This window comes from Nuphar pumila, chromosome 8 (assembly GCF_984573655.1).
Source record: "Nuphar pumila chromosome 8, dmNupPumi1.hap1.1, whole genome shotgun sequence".
Classification (NCBI taxonomy): Eukaryota; Viridiplantae; Streptophyta; class Magnoliopsida; order Nymphaeales; family Nymphaeaceae; genus Nuphar; species Nuphar pumila.
The window spans coordinates 112,919,408-112,939,399 of NC_143256.1; the positions used below are offsets into that span (position 1 = coordinate 112,919,408).

At 36.2% G+C, this 19,992-nt stretch overlaps 1 protein-coding gene across 1 annotated transcript; it reads left to right on the forward strand.

The window, feature by feature from the left end:
- Positions 1–1,202: 1,202 nt before the first annotated feature.
- LOC149830261 (caffeic acid 3-O-methyltransferase-like) lies at positions 1,203–3,803 on the forward strand. Its single transcript, XM_090015416.1, has 2 exons — positions 1,203–1,488; positions 3,673–3,803. The coding sequence occupies exons 1-2, from the start codon at positions 1,203–1,205 to the stop codon at positions 3,801–3,803; spliced, it is 417 nt and encodes a 138-aa protein (XP_089871542.1).
- Positions 3,804–19,992: the final 16,189 nt, after the last annotated feature.

The following is a 19,992-nucleotide window of genomic DNA, read 5'->3' on the forward strand; positions in this document are numbered from 1 at the left end:
ACATAGCGATTTGCCATTTATTTATCTTTTTGCTATGCGATTTTCGTAAATTGCTACTCAATATAGCAATTTATGAAAATCACATAGCGATTTGCCATTTATTTATCTTTTTGCTATGCGATTTTTATAAATCGCTACTCAATTTTGCGATTTGCCATTTTTTTTGCTACGTGATTTTCGTAAATCGCTACTCGATATAGCGATTTACGAAAATCACATAATGATTTGCCATTTATTTTTTTTGCTAAATGATTTTCATAAATCGCTACTCGATATAGCGATTTACGAAATCACATAGCGATTTGCCATTTATTTATTTTTTTGCTATGCGATTTTCATAAATTGCTACTCAATTTTGCGATTTGCCATTTTTTTTTGCGTGACGCGATTTTCATAAATCGCAATGCCGAACACTGCCCCCTTGAGCACGATCTTCGTCGTGATCAAGCTGTAGTCGCCAGCCATCCCGATGACAGTCTTGGGGTTCATTATGGGGAAGCTGAAAGTTGTACTCCGTTGTAGGTGTACTGGAGGAAGATTCTGTTGTAGGTGTCCCTCAAAGGCAGAGGAGGAGCCGCCGCAGTTGGTTGCTCGCTGGACGAGAGCAACATTCTGGCCACGGCTAGTAGAAAGAGGATGACGATCACCATCGGATTGCCGGTTCTTTGCCTCCCTTGATTTCTTCTCTAGAGAGAGAGTGTTTTACGAAAAAGGAAGAAGAAGAAGAAGATGACGACGAAAAGTTCAAACAAACATTTTTTATGGCTCAGGTTCGTTTCGCCGGATCACCATCGTTTCGCCGGATCACCATCGTTTCGCCGGATCACCATTGGATCATCGGCTAAGGTTCGTTTCGCTGTGTAGACTTTGAAGAGTCAACATCATCCTCGACTTTCTGGATGAAGGACATGTTTGTCCTTTTTTTGAACCGTTTGTTTCCCTTTTTTTGAATGAAGAACATTTTTGTCATTTCCTCAAACCATCATTTTATGGCAAGAATAGCAAGAAATGGTACTTACGTCCTTGCAACTACACCAGACTCCGATGCTAAGTGATGTCAACATACACGAAATACGAGCCACATGTGCTTACATACGTGACGCTCATTCGGACCCCCGAACACAGACGTGGGATTCAGTGAATCATCGGGGGAGAACATACACCACCCTCCCCCAAAAATAGCTCCTCCTCATCCATCCCAAATGGGTTCTCGCAGGGACCTCACCAACCATATGTCAGACGACGAGGTGTGCGAGTTCACCATGCAGTTGGTGTGCTCTTCCGCGCTGCCCATGACCCTCAAGGCTGCCTTTGAGTTGGAGCTCTTTGAGGTCATGGCCAAGGCGGGGGAGGGAGCCCAGCTCACCACTGCCGAGATAGCTGCCCACCAAGAACCCAGATGCACCCACCATGCTGGATCACATCCTCCAGTTCTTAGCCGGACACTGAATGCTCACCTGCTCCTCCTAGACCACTCCAGAAGGCAAAGTTCAAAGGTTCTCTCTTTATATATATATTAGGTCCCGTTTCTCGTTCTACCCTGTTTTGCCCCGTAGGGTTTAAGTGTTTTATGATAGATCTGAACTGTTACATGTGTTTAGCATGCTTGATTTAGTGAAAATCGCTTATTGGATAATGTTTTTTTTATTAAAAAAATATATTTTTTGCGCTACAAAAATTTGATACCTTCATAGCCATTGATTTTATATCACCAAAAGAATCTGTATCCAAGTCAAATTTAGACGATCCAAAAGTCGGTGTTAGACGTGAGAAAAAATACTTAAAATTATGATTTTTGAAGGAGCCTACGAGACCGAACGAAAAAGAGAGCCTACGAAATGCATATGTATATATAGTAATGATACAATGCTCCCGGAACACCTACTCCATTTGTACCATTGAATTATTTTCAATCCAACGGTTTAAATGAGATTTAAAGTTGTATAGCTTTCCATCTTCAATGGCTTTCAATAAGTAAATGAAAGAGGTGGTGGAAGAATTAATTTCAATTATTTTCCTTTATTAATATCTTCTGAAAAGTAAACGAAGGAGGCATGAGTGGTGGTGTGAGCGGAATTCAAAATTATAAATTAAATACGTGGTTAACTTATTATTTCTCTCCCTCTCTCGTAGTTATGAACTTGTCATCATGCATCAATGTTCATGAGAGAGAGAGAGAGAGAGAGAGAGAGAGAGAGCATTCATCCATTTCATCATCCATCATTCAGAATGCATTCATGCCATGCTTCCATCCTTGTCTAGATTCCAATCATGCATTCGTGCCTGTGTATCCATTTATAAAACATGAAAGAGGAAGAGACAAAAAGCATGTTTCCTAGAAATTTAAGAAAAAGTTAGTTGATCAACATGGATGCATGCATGTCAATTATCCATTCATTTTATGCATTCATTGTCATTCATCCACATGATTCATGTCTACGTATGGATGAGAGAGAGAGAAGAACTCATTCTGCCACTCCTCTCATTGATTTCACCTTTGAAAACCGCCACTCCTACCTCATTTAATTGTTTGAAAATAGTTTATAAAGGAAAGCCCTTAAAATTTAAACCTTACCTAAACCGTTGGATTGGAATTAATCCAACGGTATAGATAAAGGAGTAGGTGCTACGGGAGCATCTTATCATTACTAATATATATATCCCACCTGAAACTCTGATAACTTTGGAAATTTCTATTTGGAAAACCAAAAAAGGAATCTTCCAATGGTTTCCTATTGTAATTTTCTTACGAAATTCTTCTCCTGTTTGGGATGGCCACTGTCATAAATCTCGTTCTCAGCAAAATCTTTGTGAGGTAAAACCTCACAATATTTTGAAAAATTTGGCTTTCTCAAGAAGATCTTGGCACATATAAAATATATATATATATATATATATATATATATATATAAGTATAAATATAAATATGCATAGCAAATCTCAAGTAGGAGTGCATATTGGGTGAGCCTAGCATGGACACGGGCTTCATAAGCTTGGCTTGTCTAAAATACAAAAGGCTGAAGCTCAGCTTGAGCTTGAGCCCAGCTATGCTCTGTTGGAGCTTGAGCTAAGCTCAATGCCTTTCCCTTAGGGCTGTCTTTTTTGACACTGTGTAAGCAATATAATAAATTAACTAGGGCTCGTTTGTTTCGTTCTCTTTTCAAAATCCTGCCAGCTCACCCTTCTCATGTGAAAGCTTTCATAGGGAGGAGAAAGTATGAAAGGATTTTTACACATAAAAAGTGAGGTGGTGAGAAAAACTGGGGTTCACTTGTACCAGCATAACACTTTCTCACTATGACAATTTGATGTTTGTTTTAGTGAAAAATGATTATATTGGGATTGCCAGCTCAACACTTTCCTTTTAAAGTTGCATGAAACAAGCCTAGTACTATGAGATTAATGGGCCCTCCAGGCTTAATCAAGCCTGGCTTGTTTACAGTGACAAGCCTAGGCTTGATGCACCGGTTCAGCTCACTTGTTCTATCGAATGAGCCCTAGCCAGACATGATCAAGTTGAGCCCAGGCTTACACGGCCTGATGTGCATCCCTAATTTCAAGTATGTTAACCAACAAATAAGCTCTGAAGGCTCAATCATGCAGTGGATTCTTCATGACTGGGGGATGATCGTTGCTTGAAACTGTTGGAGAACTGCTGGAATGCTTTGCCAGAGAACGGTAAGGTGATTGTCATGGAGTTGATTGTGCCGGAGATGGTAGGCAACAGTTTCACTACATCAAACATATTCGAGCTTGACCTCTTAATGATGACACTGAATTCTGGTGGGAAGGAGAGGACATAGAAGGAGTTTGAGGCTTTGGCAAAGGCTGCTAGGTTCGGCGGTATCAAACCCATATGCCGTGCTTACAATTTCTGGGTCATCGAATTCTATAAGAAAAACAACATAAATAATGTCAAATGAACTATTTAAGCACCAAGGTTTTCCCTTAGAATAAGTGAAATAATGCAAAACTGAGCTTAGCAGTCTTTCAAGCATGTTGTCACAATGTATGTGCAATAATTAGTATCAGTGTATGTGCAATAATTCGTTTGCAACCTAATCATTCTACCACTTTACTTGGAATAATATTAGCAATAAATCCGTGGCACACGGTAGCACGCTCATATATGCCTTATAAAAAATGGAAAATGATTGTAATATACGCTAAATGTCCTACAATTTTTTAATATATAGTGAGTGGTAGCTGCCTACCACTTCTTTGGTGAGATGCTGGTGGACTCTCAACTTTAGCAGACTGTTGAATTGTTGCTAAAGGTTTTTTTACCTTTAGCAGCACTTTTGCTAATATCAGGCACGAGGCCCTTCATAACATGTCCTGCCATTCGCAAATATGGTACGACATCCGCAACCATGAATTACAAAGGTCTTTAAAATGCATAAACTACTTTTACTAAAATCGCATAAGGGGCACCGATCGGAGGACATTCGAAAATGTGTGAGGACGTTCGCATGAGAAAATCTGGACATTCGCAAATGTGGGAGTATTTAGTTAAAAGGTGTGCACATTTTAGGCACCTTCGAAACTCATGGTTGTGAATGTCCCCAAAGTGTGTGAGTCTCCTTTTAATAAAATCATACAAGGGGCACAAGCAAGAGGTTATTCACAAATGTGTGAGAGGAAATTCACATATTTAGAGAAAATTTGCATATTTTAGAGAAAATTTGCATATTTTAGAGAAAATTCACATATCTGGATATTTGAGAGAAAATTTGCATATTTTAGAAAAAATTCACATATTTGGATATTTGAGAGAAAATTTGCATATTTTAGAAAAAATTCACATATTTGGATATTTGAGAGAAAGTTCTCATATTTGAAAGAAATTCGCTTGTGTGAAGGTTTAAAAGTTTTTTTTACAATAAAATTTGTGAATCTGGACATGAGGCGGATTTGAAAAATGCATTATTTTTGTCATACAATGCGGTTATTTTTTGTATAAAAAATACCTCAAAATTAACATGCCCAAGTACTGCATGCCCAGAAAGTATAGGAAAACTAATATATATATATATATATATATATATATATATATATATATATATATATATATATATATATATATATATATATATATATATAGAGAGAGAGAGAGAGAGAGAGAGAGAGAGAGAGAGTAAAAATTGAAAGTTCATATCTTCTTTACAAGGAGGTCATCGTTGATACAAGGAGAGGTCTTTGTCAAGGTCCTCAGAGAGTGGTATGGACATATGAGGGAATGAGTGCATCTGTCATTCCATCCAAACCATCTTTTTGCAGCTAGGTCTGAGTTTCAGAGCTATTTTCTCATCTGAAGGTGATGCATGCGGTGATCCAATAATTAAGAGAATAACAAAGGATAGACCGAGAAGAATGAGAGTAAGAAAATGCAGAAAGAGAGCAAAAAAGGCAGAAAATGGAGCAAGAGAGAGAGGCAATTAGAAAGTTCAGAAAAGCGATACAAACCTTCATGGATGTGCACAGACAAAACCCTCCATCCTAGATCCAAAATTTTGAAACTCACTTTGTTTAACTATAATTTTCTACCTTGCTGCAATTTCTAAACTCTTTGTTTGCTTCTTTATGATCTAATTATTTTGATTCCTCTGTGATGGGTGTATACATTTTCAAGGTTATATAGCATCTAAGTAAGAAAGATGCTATATAACTTTGAAAATGTGTATATCCCTGACACAAATTAAATTTTAATTTATATGAATATTAGAAGTGTATATGTTTATTGCAGGCTTGAAGAGGATATAGGGGGTTTGTATTTGAAGTGTGTTTGTTGCAGGCTTAGAGAGGATATGGGGTGGGGGTTGTATTTTTGAAAACTTACTTCAAGTGTAAGTTTATTGCAAGTTTTTATTGAATGTAAAAACTAATTTTTTATTTTTTGTTTGCAGGTTTATAGCTTATAATGACGAGATCCATGTCTCACCGTTATAGCCTATAATGGCAAGTTAATTCTCCTCATTATAGCCTATAACGTCAAGAATAGTACCTCGCTGTTACAACCTATAGGTAGCCTATAACTGCGTGCTAGGGATCTCGTTGTTAAAACAACCTCATATATAAAACAACTTCATTGTTAAAGATTGTCATGTTGTTATTGGTGCTCTCAGTTTTGGCAAGATTCTTCGCTGGTGTTGGTTCCCCTTTTAACAACGAGCTATAAATGTCACTGTTATTATTCAACAAAGGCCAATTTTTTTATTGACTTATCGACGAGAAATGTTGTCGTTATAGACCTATATCGGCGAGAAATAGGGCAATAGTGGCGAGATATATCACTGCTATTGATCTGCATCATTCTAGTGTTTGGTTTCCAACCCTCTTCTTCCTCCTAGGGTTTTTGAGAATTTGGATTTGAGAAAGCTAACAGTGAAGGAGGTCTGATGTGAAGGGTTTTTAGTGTCACAAATCTAACAATGAGTGGTCTCTCTCTCTCTCTCCATCTCTCTCTCTCTCTATCATCAATTTGAGGCTTGGACGCCATTATGTATGTATGTAGTCCATGACTACAAGCACGACTCCCCACTTCTCTTCTTTCTTTCTTCCATCTTTGTTTTCCTTAAGTTGATTTCACATATAGCAGTTTTTATGACATTCAAATTTGCCAAGTTTTTGTTTTGGGGGAAACTGCTTTCGAAGGTAAGTAAAGAAAGATCAGATGAGGAAGAGGCTATGTATGTGTGTTTAATTTTTATTGGTACTACTGGAAAATAGTAGATTCATTAATTTATTTTGATATGGTTTGGAGCTGAACTTTATGATGAGGCTTTTCCAATATACGAGGCAAACTAACCAAAACATTCACTTTAGTCTTCATATCTTCCTTTATTCTAATATGCTCAAACCACACAAAGCTCATTGGAAAGTGCATTGCTTTATGAAAAGTGATGTTCTAATAACCCAAATTGTAATCTATTTTATTGATCATTTATACTCCAAATCTAGCTTGGTTAGTTGTAACTCATAAGTCATTTAGTTGATGCTTTAGTATTTGCTTCAACTTGTTAAGGCTGAAAATAAATCTAATCCATTTTGATTTTTTTTATTTGATCATTAATTGTACATGCTAAATTCCTCAAACAACATCTAATAACTATTAAGATTCAAATGATCTCAATGTCTTATTAGTAGGATTTTTTTATTGGACAAGCTAAAATCATTAATTGTACATCCTAAAAGAAGCCAGTTAGTTGATAATTTTTACATATTTGATGTGATGATTATTATTTGTTGTTTGATATTTCTTACATATGTTTAGTGAAATTAAAAATAAATTTTATATTTTTTTACAAATAAATTAATTAAATAATTAGTTTATTTTTATTTACTTTTTTCCTATTTTTTTAGATGTTTTGAGAATTTATTTAATTTTTTAATATTTTTCTCAAGATTTTGCCAAAAAAACTTTAGAAATATTCAAAAAGTTGAAAATCTTCTGAGAAATTCACAATCGAGAAATTGCCATTTTAAACTTTTGTCACTATGCTCCCACCTAATAAATTTTTCAAAAAAAATTAAGTTTTTTTGGTTGATTAGACCCAATAGATATGATCTCTATGCATTTTTTTAGTAGAAAACAAGTTTTGGATCATGTGATTGTGACATACATATAGGTTTTTTAAGATCTTTAAAAATCAATGGACCATAATATACCAAAATTGATAATTTAAAAAAACTATTTTTCTATGAATCCACATAATTATTATCAAATAAACCATGCTGAATGCATCTATCAAGTCTGAAATGCAACTTACACATATAGTTTCCAATAGGTGGGTGGAGGTGCTCCATAACTGTGAAGCCTGATATTTTTCTTTGGCAATTAAAATGAATAAATGATGAACTTTATCTACATCTATGACACGAGTGCAATTTCTTGGTTTTCTTTCTTGATTTTTTTTTTATTTTTTTGATTTTGAATTATTATCAAATTAAGTCTCAAGTTATCAAGAACATTGCAAGAATAATTTAAAATTTTAGAATATGTGAACTAAACAAGAAAGTAAATAATTTTTATATGTTTAGATTATGGATATTAGATTTGGATCTAAATCCTAGCATTCGAGTTCAATATGGATTTAAACCTTAAATTAAGTAGTGGATTTAACTAATGGTATTTGGATATAATCCGATTAGGTTCGATATAATTTATGACATTGGGATCTAATTATAGATGAATTTGATTGAATATAATTCTAGATATTTGGATCTAATCTCATTGGATTGGACGCATGGGGTCGGATGCTTCGAACAATGTCATTATTATTTTGATAGAAATTTTAGACGATTGATAGCTCACCTATTAAATCAAAGACAACCTTGACATTGCTCAAATCAAGGGCATCAAAATCGACTATCTACGCACCCGAATTGGTGTTGATTTGTGTGTTTTATCATCAACCGAAGTTCATGCCAAATTGTAGGTCAAAAATTAATGTTTTCCAGTGTGGAATAAATTTTCTTGTTGATTTGTGTGCATACGATTAAATCTAAGACCACCATGATGATCTTTGCATCAATACGCATCCAAGTCATGTACCTGATATGTTACTGTAGACTATAAATTCTCTATATCTTGAAGGTAGAGTGAGCATTAGGGTTGAAGTAAGTCTCTTCTTCAGTTCCTGAAAGCTTTCTTCGCATTGCTGAGTTCATACAAACTTTATCCTCTTGCAAAGTAGTTTGGTCATCAGTGTCATTATCTTAGAGAAGTCCTAAATAAATCTTCTATAATATCCTGAAAAACTAATAAAACTGCAGATATTTGGTACACTCTTTCGTTGTTTCCAGTCTAGGACTGCTTTTACCTAATACAGTTCAAAACCATAAGATTCAAACAAGTTAGGCTAAAAAAATCCTAAGGAAAATCTTCTTCAAAGCGTAATCATCAAGGTGAATTTACCTTAGCAGGGCCCACTAACACCCCCTCTTTTGAGATTATATATCCCAAAAACATCACCTGCTCCAACCAGAACTCGCACTTAGAAAATTTCGCATACAATCGATGTTGTCTAAGTGTCTCAAGAATGATCCTCAAGTACTCTTTGTGATCTTCCTCACTCTCTAAATATATCAAAATATCGTCGATGAAGACTATCACAAATAAATTCAGATAAGGTCAAAAAATCTTGTTCATCAGATCTATGAATGTCGTCGAAGCATAGGTTAGCCCAAAGGGCATTACAAAAAACTCGTAGTGACCATACCACGTCCTGAATGCTATCATCTGCACATCTGACTTCTTGATCCTCAATTGGTGATATCCAGATTGAAGATTAATCTTTAAGAAAACCTTGAAATTCTGAAGTTGATCAAACAAATTGTCGATTCATAAAAGAGAATACTTATTCTTGATCGTCACCTGATTCAACATGCGATAATCAATGCACAAGCATATTGACCCATCATTCTTCTTGACGAATAACATTAGAGCACCCCACAATGAAATGCTCGATCTAATGAATCCCTTGTCCATCAGCTCTTGAAGTTGCTTCTTTAATTCTTCTAATTCTACAGGGAACATGCGATAAGGAATCTTAGAGATTGGGGTCGTACCAAGCATCAGCTCTATAGCAAAATTGATCTCCCTTGCAGGCGGTATGCCTGACAAGTCATTAAGAAACACGTTTGAGAATTTGCGAACCACTTTTTGGTCCTTCATCAGGGTCATTTTGGGTTCTATCAACGAAACACTGGCCAAGAAGGCCTCACAACCCTTATTCATAGCACTCTGTCCTTTAATGTTGAGATCATTTTCCCTTTACTTTCTTTCTTACTAGCCTACTCAAGTACTGGCTGATTGGGACAATTTTAATTTTATTCATCTCTCACGACATATCATAGTGTTGGTATATCTAATCCATGCTAAGAATTACATCAAATACAACCATATCTAATACGATCAGGTTGGTAGAGAGGTTCTGCTCAGAAATAATTGCCTCTATGTCTAGTAAGTATGAGTGATGGATCTACTGCTCGAAGGTATGATGATTTCTAAAATGTACCCCAAAGTGATGGAGTTATATCAACCATGTTTGCAAATCGCATGGACATAAAAGAATATGTAGCACCCGTATCAAACAACACTTTAGCATCAAATTTGGCGATCGAGATTGTACCTTCGATGACATCCACATCCTCTTGCAACTCCTTTGCAGAAGTTGCGTACACTCTGCCTGTCGCCCTCCTCTGTCCCTATGCATGAGACTGTTGTTATCGTTGTTGTGGGGGCTGTTGTGGTCGCTGCTATTACTGCTCACGTGGTGCGGGGTTCTCTCTTTTCTCTGATAGTCTCTTAGGACAATTCTAAACAATATGTCCCATCTTACCATAATGTAGACAAGCTCTTGTAAGTCTGTAGCAGAATCTTGCATGTGCCTTCTTGCAGATAGGGCACACTGTGGCAGTCTGCTGTGGGTGACTATTCTCACCCTATTGCACCTTGACCTTCTTCGCAAGTGGTGCCCTGCTCGACTTGACTGCGGGACTCTGAGTCTTGTTTTCATTATCCTTTGACCTATCAAAACGTCTAGGCTGAGTCTTCTTAAAATACTCCCAATCCTCCTGTGATACCAGAAAAGTCATTACCAATTGTTTGGAGTATCTTCAGGTTATAAAAAGAATTTTAATTTATTTTTTTCACCTGAAGTACCATAGCCATCTTGATAGCCTGGTTGAGGTTCTGGTGTCAACTCGTCAACACTCGAGACCTCAACTCATCTTATAGCTCATGCACAAACTTCTTTGCATGAGCCTCGTTTATGGTGTAGGTGTTAGGGCAGTACTTCTCCAGTTGTCAGAACTGAGTGGTGAAATCATCCACCTTCATACTGCCTTGTTGAAGATCCAAGAACTCCTACATCTTGCAATTTCTAGTGAACTGCGAAAAGTAGGTGTCGAGGAACACCTCTGAAAATTGCATTCATGTAAGCGCCTGTCGCTCCGCTGGTGTGAAGCACACCTCTCAAACTATCTACCACCAACTCTTGGCATCGCCCTTAAGTCAATAGCTAGCGAAGGCAACCTGCCTCTCAACAGGAACCTCACGGATGTCCAAGATTTTACTAATGACGTGAATTCACTCCTCGACTGCATCAGGGTCCTCTTTCCTATTAAAAGTTGGGGGACTCAGTTCCATGAAGCGCTTATAGGATACTCCATGGTTCACAACATTAGGCGCCTCATTGCCATCAAGGTGATTGTTGTTCTCATTGCCATTACCCCATTATTCGTGAGGTTCTGGCAAGTGGCAGTCAACGTAGCGAGGGCTTTTAGGAGGAAGTCCCTGTGAGCAATCCATCATGCGGGTTGTCATGTGACCATCTACAAGAAATTTAATTTGTCATAAATGCCTAATTTTGCATAGACAATTTTTTTTCTATTGGTATTCCTAATAGGCATCTAAGTTCTGAATTTGCACAAATCATAAAAAAAATCTAAACATTTCAGGAATTACTTTCATATAAGTGTATAAAAATAAAAAAGAAACATACTCACCAAGCGATGTTGGTCAATTGGACAAGTTTGAGCTAAACTTTACCTTCTGTTCTGATACAAAGTTGTAACACCCCAAAATTTTTATCCCGAAAATAGTATAATTTTTTTTAAACGATTTTATAAATTACAGCAAAAATCTCAACGGGATAAAAGTTTTGGCATATTACATATCGATCACATCCTTTTCAAATATGCTTCGAGCTTAAAATTGAATATTTATAAATAATCAAATGTCTATTGCCATTTTGAATTAATAATAATAGAGTTTTTTCAAATTAAATAAATATCAGAGTCTTTGAGCACTTGTTAATGATCACAATCTAAAACAAAGTCCAAAAATAGGAAAGGTCGGGTTCGGTCTCCGTCGCAACTTTCCGCCATCGCATGATCATCTATTCACTACTTGAAAACATTAAATAATAATAGGGTCAGACAATTAAGTCTCCAGTAGGGCAGAGTTATTCAACATACATAAATTAAAACACCCATGCAAAAGATTAATCTGATACTCACACTAAGGATACATACGTGCAATATTTTATAAGATTTTTCAAACATTCATTTACATAACTTTTTCAATCAAAAGCAAATACTTAACCATAAGCATTAACAGTTAAAAATGCATGCACTTATCATTGCAAAATTCAAATTTTAGGTATGAGTGGCTTTAATATCTTTAATTAAGTTTTCTTTCTAAATGATGCATGCTATACCTAACTATATGCACATTCACTTTATGTTTCAGTTCTTATCTCTGTGGGTATAAACACATGCAGTAACCTGGATCAGGGCCATGGTGTAGGCATTATTTTCAAACAATTGTGGCTTTAGCCTGACTGGGCACCATTCACCAATGACGGGTGTGAAACGACTAGAGCGAGAGAAGCTCCCAACACAACCATTTTGATGCATCAGACTTTACTCATGAGATTCTATTCTTCCACGTTGTAGTCTAATATGGAGGGTTCTTCTATCTTCATGGTTAGAGAGGCGCAACCTTTCATGCTCAAATACGATATCCACGAAGCTAGAATAGTATCGCTTACCCTCTCATTGTAAGCATCAATGTTTAATGTTACATGTTTAACTCTTTTACTTCATTAATTTTATACAACACTCAATTGAATCATATTTACATAATTGAATCCCTTCAGGGTTCATAGATGTACATGCTTCAAATGTGAGACAACACTTATGCGTCAATGCATTTCTTTAACTTTATATTCATTTATGAATATACAGCGGTCATACAAAATTTAACATCCTCATTCATTTACGATACATGTTTATTTTGCATAAATCAAAAGTGGTGATAAAGTCAGTTCGTGTATAACATTTCATTTAACTGTGCATAATTCATTTTATTCAATTAGTGCCCCATGTTGAGCACTCAATCCCTGCATAATAATTATTTTAACAGTAGATATGCAGCAGGATACGATTTGCAAAAATATACTCGAAAGTCGTATAGATATTGCACGTATTTGCTAACCAAGCCTTTAGCCGGTTCAGAACCCGTTGGATCTCAATTCTATCTGTCTGTTACAACTGTCACAAAAAATATTATATTCATGTGACAAAGCTTAAATTTTGGCATCTTGTAGAAAATTCTGTCAACTTTCTGATGTCACTAACCGTTCATAAAAATTTCTCAGTGTGAGAGATATGACCGGTTTAGTGTATGCCTATACTTTTTTGTTTTAACTATCACAGTTCAGTGCTCACTCCGAGAACATAGCTTAACATTTCAAAGATTCTGTAAAATTTTGTTAGCTTTCTAATGCAATAAATCATTCATAAAAACTCTTCCGAACAAAAGAGATACAAATGATTTATCGGTCGAATGTCAAGCCAAAAATATGTAATAGCAGGTAATATGCATTCAAGTGAGCAAAAATAGGCCACTTGAATTCATATTTTTATTTTTTTTCTATCAAATCATCAAATAAAATCTTAAAAATATCAATATATAAATTTTATATAATCCATCATAGACAATTCTTATGTTTGCAACCGTTAGGCTGAAAAATTGATCTGTCTTCTGGAATAATATTTTCTCATAAATAATTTCAATATTTTGATAATTTCAAGCATTGAGATACATATTTTTCCATGACAAAAATAACAAAATCATAATTAACAACACACAACATGCATAAGATCATTAGATCAGAAATTTTAACTAAGATTTTTGCAAGAAAATGATATATATTAGCCTACTGTATTTCAAAAATGGTTTTTATTTCTGAAAACTCATAACACATGACATATATAAATTTATTCATTTTTATTTTAAGTAAATCGTTCTCTCTAGGAGTTGAACCAATTTTTTTCTAAAAAAACCATATTAAACCCCTCTTCACTAATATGAATAATATCTTATGAAGACTTTTCGTTTTGACAACTTGATAATTCAAATCTGAGCTAATCGGCTAAACCTGATTTGCTCGTATTCAAACTCCATAATCATCTAGCATATTTTTTTGTAGGTTTTAATTTTATGATTTTAATCACATGTATAGGCGTGTACGCACTCCTAATTTGGAGTATATGCTCACATATAGTACTGAAACCAAATTTTGATTCGGTTTCAAGAAAACTCAATTTTTAACAAAAATGATTTTTGTGAGGGGTTTTCTTTCGAAAACCCTCTCTAATCTAATTTCGACAAACCCAACACCAATCCCAGGCAGGGGGGGAGGGAGGTTGGTACAAGGTTTGTTTTATTAGAAATTAGAATAAACTCGTACCTATAAGTTCCAATTTACGTGTAGAGAATAGAACCCTCCTACCTTTTACGCGAAAACACTTCTTTAAACTGGAAAAAGTGATCCTCTTAAGCGAGCCTATCATCCGCATCATGTGGTGACTGCGTCTAGATGATCAACCCGCTCCACCAACGTACGTAAGTTCACCTCTTTGTTTGCACAAGAGAAAAACCACAAGAAAGATGGAAGAGAAAGAAGAAGCAAGAGGGAGAAGAAGCAGAGGTGAGAGAGAAAACTCAAAATAATTAGGAAAAGTGGCAAATAAGGGGGGCATGAGCCCCTCCGCCTTTTTTATAAACCTAAGGGATTAGATCAAGGGGTTGAGCTAATCTCATCCCTTGATTTAATCTCTTCTAACTTTTCATTCATCTAGTTTGTTTAGTTTCCTATTCTCTTTTATTTATTTTTTTCTATATAGTAGACTTAGGTTAATACTATGTCATGTATTATATGTATAATGTATAGTATATAATATACCATATAGTAGATGTTAATATGGGTTGGTCGACACCTTCATACGGGGTTTTTACCTTTTCATATTACCTAATGTTAAACTTGCTTGTTTGGCAAGCAAGTTTGACTTGTCAAGTTTTTTTTTCTTTCTTTCCTTTTCTCACTTTTTTTTTTTAATTTCATCTTCCTTCCTTCTAGATTTCTAGCCCTCAATCCTAGAAAGGTCTAGGATGGGATGCCCCTCTCTCTTGGGAGGCCTTCCTTAGAGATTTGGCAAGTTTTGATTTTAGGTTTAAAAAATGGTTTTTGATAACTTTTAAAAAAAAATCATTTAAAGCTTTAATTTAGTTTTTTTTCTTAAGTCAACAAGGAGGTGCCACATAGGATGTGATGGCCCACCTATGGACCTCTACCAATTTATTCAATTTAGTTAAATTAAATTTTCTATTCTATTTTAATTATTTTCCTAATTAATTTTTTTTATTTTAGATTTTAATTCTTTCAAAACTACAATTTAAGTTTAAATAGAATAACTCTAAATACAAACCAAATTATTTTCAAATGCATGTGAACTTCTTTTGAACCACGATTTGTCTAGCTTGTTTAAATTTTTTTCTAAGAAATGTATTTCGGAAATTGGTTTTCACTAAGGTCGACAGGACCCATTGGTGTTTTGAATATATTTTATTTTATTTTTTTCTAAGTCCTAATCTAAGACCTAGTCTATTGTATACTATATAACACATATCATCATTATCAAATTATCAATTATAAAATTATTCGCAAAAATTTATGAAAAATCCTTGAAAATTTGTGGGCATTATAGATGGCCCACTAGGTCCCCAACTCCCTCGTGAAGTTTCATGTTGGCAAGGGACTCACCACTGGAGGGACGTTCTTGGTCGACGTTCGCCCGCCAATCAGATCCCATTGATTGGTGCCCCTGCCTGCCAAAGGCGACGTTGGCGTGGACAACGTGGTGGTGGCAGTGGACAAGAGCCATTGTGTGCCTGACTCGTATAAGGAAACCCATCCACAGTTTCCTGAAATGGGTAGGGCTTCCCGTGACTCAGGAACTGTATGAACCGGTATCCAACCTACTTCTCACATGCAAAACCTAGTTTTAGGTCTGAATTTAGGCTGCTTTCCATTGGTTTTGGCTCCTCATGCCCGGTTCTGGGTACTATGGGTCCAGTCCACAGTGTTCAGGCTCTAGATTGGGTTCAACCCCTTGATTTTATAGTGCATCAACAACAACATTTGGAGCATGGGATGGCAAAGCGAGAGGTCCAGTTTATTTGCTCATGAACTTCGTCATGTTGGATCAAGCCTACATTGGATCCATTTAATCCCTTTAGCTTAGACCAGTATAGGGATACAAAAGACTATGGTTGGTTTGAAAATAATGTTTCTAGTCTTGTCACACGTATGGAACCAAATCCAGCAAGTCTTTATTGGAGAAATAAACATGCCCAATTTCGTATTGTGAACCCATGACCCCCAAGGTGGATAGGAATTGAAAGAAACATAAGTGAGATCCAGACTTGAGGGAAAGTCTTCTCCAACCCGAAGAGAATAATGTAGGAGCGAAGCAGGAGACTCAAGTCTATAAGAATATATTTGGATCTGATTCATAGTTTTGATTTGTATCATTTGGAGCATGGGATGGCAAAGCGAGAGGTCCAGTTTATTTGCTCATGAACTTCGTCATGTTGGATCAAGCCTACATTGGATCCATTTAATCCCTTTGGCTTAGACCAGTATAGGGATACAAAAGACTACGGTTGGTTTGAAAATAATGTTTCTAGTCTTGTCACACGTATGAAACCAAATCCAACAAGTCTTTATTGGAGAAATAAACATGCCGAATTTCGTATTATGAACCCATGACCCCCAAGGTGGATAGGAATTGAAAGAAACATAATTGAGATCCAGACTTGAGGGAAAGTCTTCTCCAACCCGAAGAGAATAATGCAGGAGCGAAGCAGGAGACTCAAGTCTATAAGAATATATTTGGATCTGATTCATAGTTTTGATTTGTATCATTTGGATCTTTTGTATTTTGGTTCATTTGTAATGGATATTGAATTTATGTATTAGATCCAATATCCAGGTTTTATTAGATTAAGATAAGGTTATTTAAAAAATATTGAATTGAACTATCTTCTCTTCTTTAATGCATGGTTGAGTTTTCATTATTTTCCTGCTTTTCTTGGAGTTTCATTCGTAGGAGTAGAGTAACTAGAGTTTCTTTGCTAATCGACGATTTGCATCACGGCTTCAACCGATGGGATCCCATTCTGTGTGTTTAGTTTTCCTTATTAGCCAACTTTCTGTATTTGATCGTAAAATGGTTAGATCAAAAAGATCTGGGAGGTTTATGGCATTCAAAATTTAAAGAAAAAATGGCAAGATAATGATTCTCAAACTTTGTAACCACCGCTGTGGTTACCTGTGTGGTCAGCAGGGCTCTATGCCAAGCTGAGCTCAGGATCGAATCTTGCTGGTGCATGGGGCTACTGTTGCTTTATCACCGTTGGGGCATGTAAGGCTGGATGGTGGTTTCTTCAACTCGGAGTTTTACCTCACAGGGAGGCGGGCTCACTAAGTGATCCGGTTCTTGGTAACGGTTCTTGGTCATAAAAAAAATAAAAAGATTCTGGAAACTTTGCAGATCATTCAACATTAGTGGCTTATTCGAATGTCTCAATTCTCAAATCCAAAGGATCAGATATGAGATTATTGGATTCAAGACCGAGGATCTTTAGACCGACCTGGATCATGTATTTTCCCTTCAAATATGTATCTCAGATCCTCACAAACTGAGCAGGATCCGAGATACATTGTTTGATTCTTTGATTGCCACAGATATAGATGTGGGGCCCATGCCACGTCAGATTGAAGGCTTTCAACTGCAAGTGGGGATGTAAATGGTTTGGTTTCGGGTTGGATTTGGTTAATACTGTATTTGAATAATCGGATCTTGGCTAAACGGATTCAAACAGACTCATATTCGGATGGAGAAAAGTTCATACCAAATCAATTTTTTTTTACATGCAATCAAATTTGAATATCCATCAAATCCAGAAATCCATCAGATTCAGTAGAAAAAATTCAAAACCATACCCGAACCTGATCATAATCGGACGTGGTCTTGGCTTACCAAATATCACTAAGAGGAACCAGATTCGGTCGGATATCGGATAAAACCGCGATCAGTATACATCCCTAACCACATTTTACAAGAAGAATCTTGCCCTTGTACAGACTATTAACACAATTGAAACACTTTCATATAACATGAAAAAAATAAACATATAAACAACAGGGAAAGCCAAAAAGCATTAGAATGCAGTTCTCTTTGCCTCCAAAAGTGCAAAAGATTGTGACCCATGTGGTTAAAAATAGGTTAAAAAGAAAAAAACATATACATCTCCAATAACAAGGAATAACAAAGACACAATTCACATGGACAAATACTAACCATCCATCACAAGTCTATTCTTTTCTTTTACTCGGAGAAACCGCCCCAGAAGCAGAGACCTAACCGCGCTGGCTCAGCCTGCCATACTTATGGTCGCTGTCCTGTCAAGGTAAAACTCGAAGGGCTTACCCCTCACAAGTCTATTCTTTTTTTTACTCAGAGAAACCGCCCCAGAAGCAGAGACCTAACGCGCTGGCTCAGCCTGCCATACTTAAGCTTGAGAGTAAAACTCCAAGGGCTTACCCTCACAAGTCTATTCTTATTTGTGCATGAACACTTAAGACTCCTCTTATTTGTTCCATTTGAATCCTTTTATTTGTTTGTCTTCATCAATCCAGTCCTTATAGTTCAGACAGTAGCTGCAGGATGGTGTTGCATAAAACCACTTACTGGCTTCTATTGAATTACTGCAGTGGCCATGACGATGGTCAGATCATTGTTAACAAATCTCGTTATCGGGATTTTCTCGGCGAAAGAAAATCTCGCTATAAATTTAAAATTTTGTTTTTCGGGAAAATGTCAGAAAAGTGTCAGTATATTTCAATTTTTAAAAATATAAAAGTAAATATAAAAAAACAAAAGAAAACACTAAAAATATCAAAAATATTGTGTTAATAACATGATAGCATTGGGATTAAAAGCACAATATTTTTTAAAATACTGCAATTTTTTTTGGATTGTTGTACTGGGATTTTGAAAATCTCGTGATATTTGTGACTATGGGGGGCAGGGTAGTACACTTAGAGCAAATTTCAAAAATTGGGAGTTCCATACAAATTTGAGAAAACGAGAAAATGATGAAATTTAGCAGTAAGCCATTCAAACATGTCTACTGTTGGGATCTGAAAATAAAGTCACTTATAGTCGCTAAGAGTAATACTTGCAGACAGTTACGTTAGCAAAGATGCTCCATGAATGCAAGGAATAATTTTCCCAAAAAAAATTCAAGGAACAATTGTCGTTTTCTATTGATGGCCAAGTTTTTGACATTTCTTACCTATTTCACCATCAATCCAATCAATGTGAAACAAATGTGCATAAGAAAGGAATCCTGACCCATCATTTGGACTGGTTCATTAAAAACTACTTGAAACAAACACGGAGAAAGGACGGACACCCATCCAGCCACATTACATTTCCAAGATTTTTTTCACCCGTCATGTAAAGTACAACCAAAGTTCCATGTTCCTACCAATTCCCACTCCCAAAGTCCTTTCCCTATAATGGCAGTAGTCTTTGCTTATTACCATCCTTCACATATTCACATATAGGGGGGCGTTTGTCACACACTCCCATCCCAGAGAAGCCACTTTCCCTTGAAAGGGACATACAGGAGAGAAAGTAATCTTCGCTTATTACCATCCTTCACATATTCACATATATGGGGGCGTTTGTCAGACTCCTACCCAAGGGAAGCCACTTTCCCTTGAAAGGGGAATACAAGAGGGAAAGTATCTTTGCTTATTACCATCCTTCACATATATTGAGGGCGTTTGTCACCTAACCAAGGGAAGCCAATTTCCCTTGAAAGGGACATAAAGGAGGGAAAGTGCTTCCCCACGGGGGGAGGTATGAATCCATTTTGACAGGAAGAGTGCCTTTTTGCATTCATTATGTGAACCATATATTTTTTTTATAAAGATGTTTGTTTCACCCCTTTTAGGAAAGATGCCATCTTTCCTATAAAAGAGGTCTACTTTCACAGGAAAGAGAATGAGACAAACGCCCCTTTAAAGGTGAAGAAAGACATGTAATTACAATCAAAGGAACAACAAC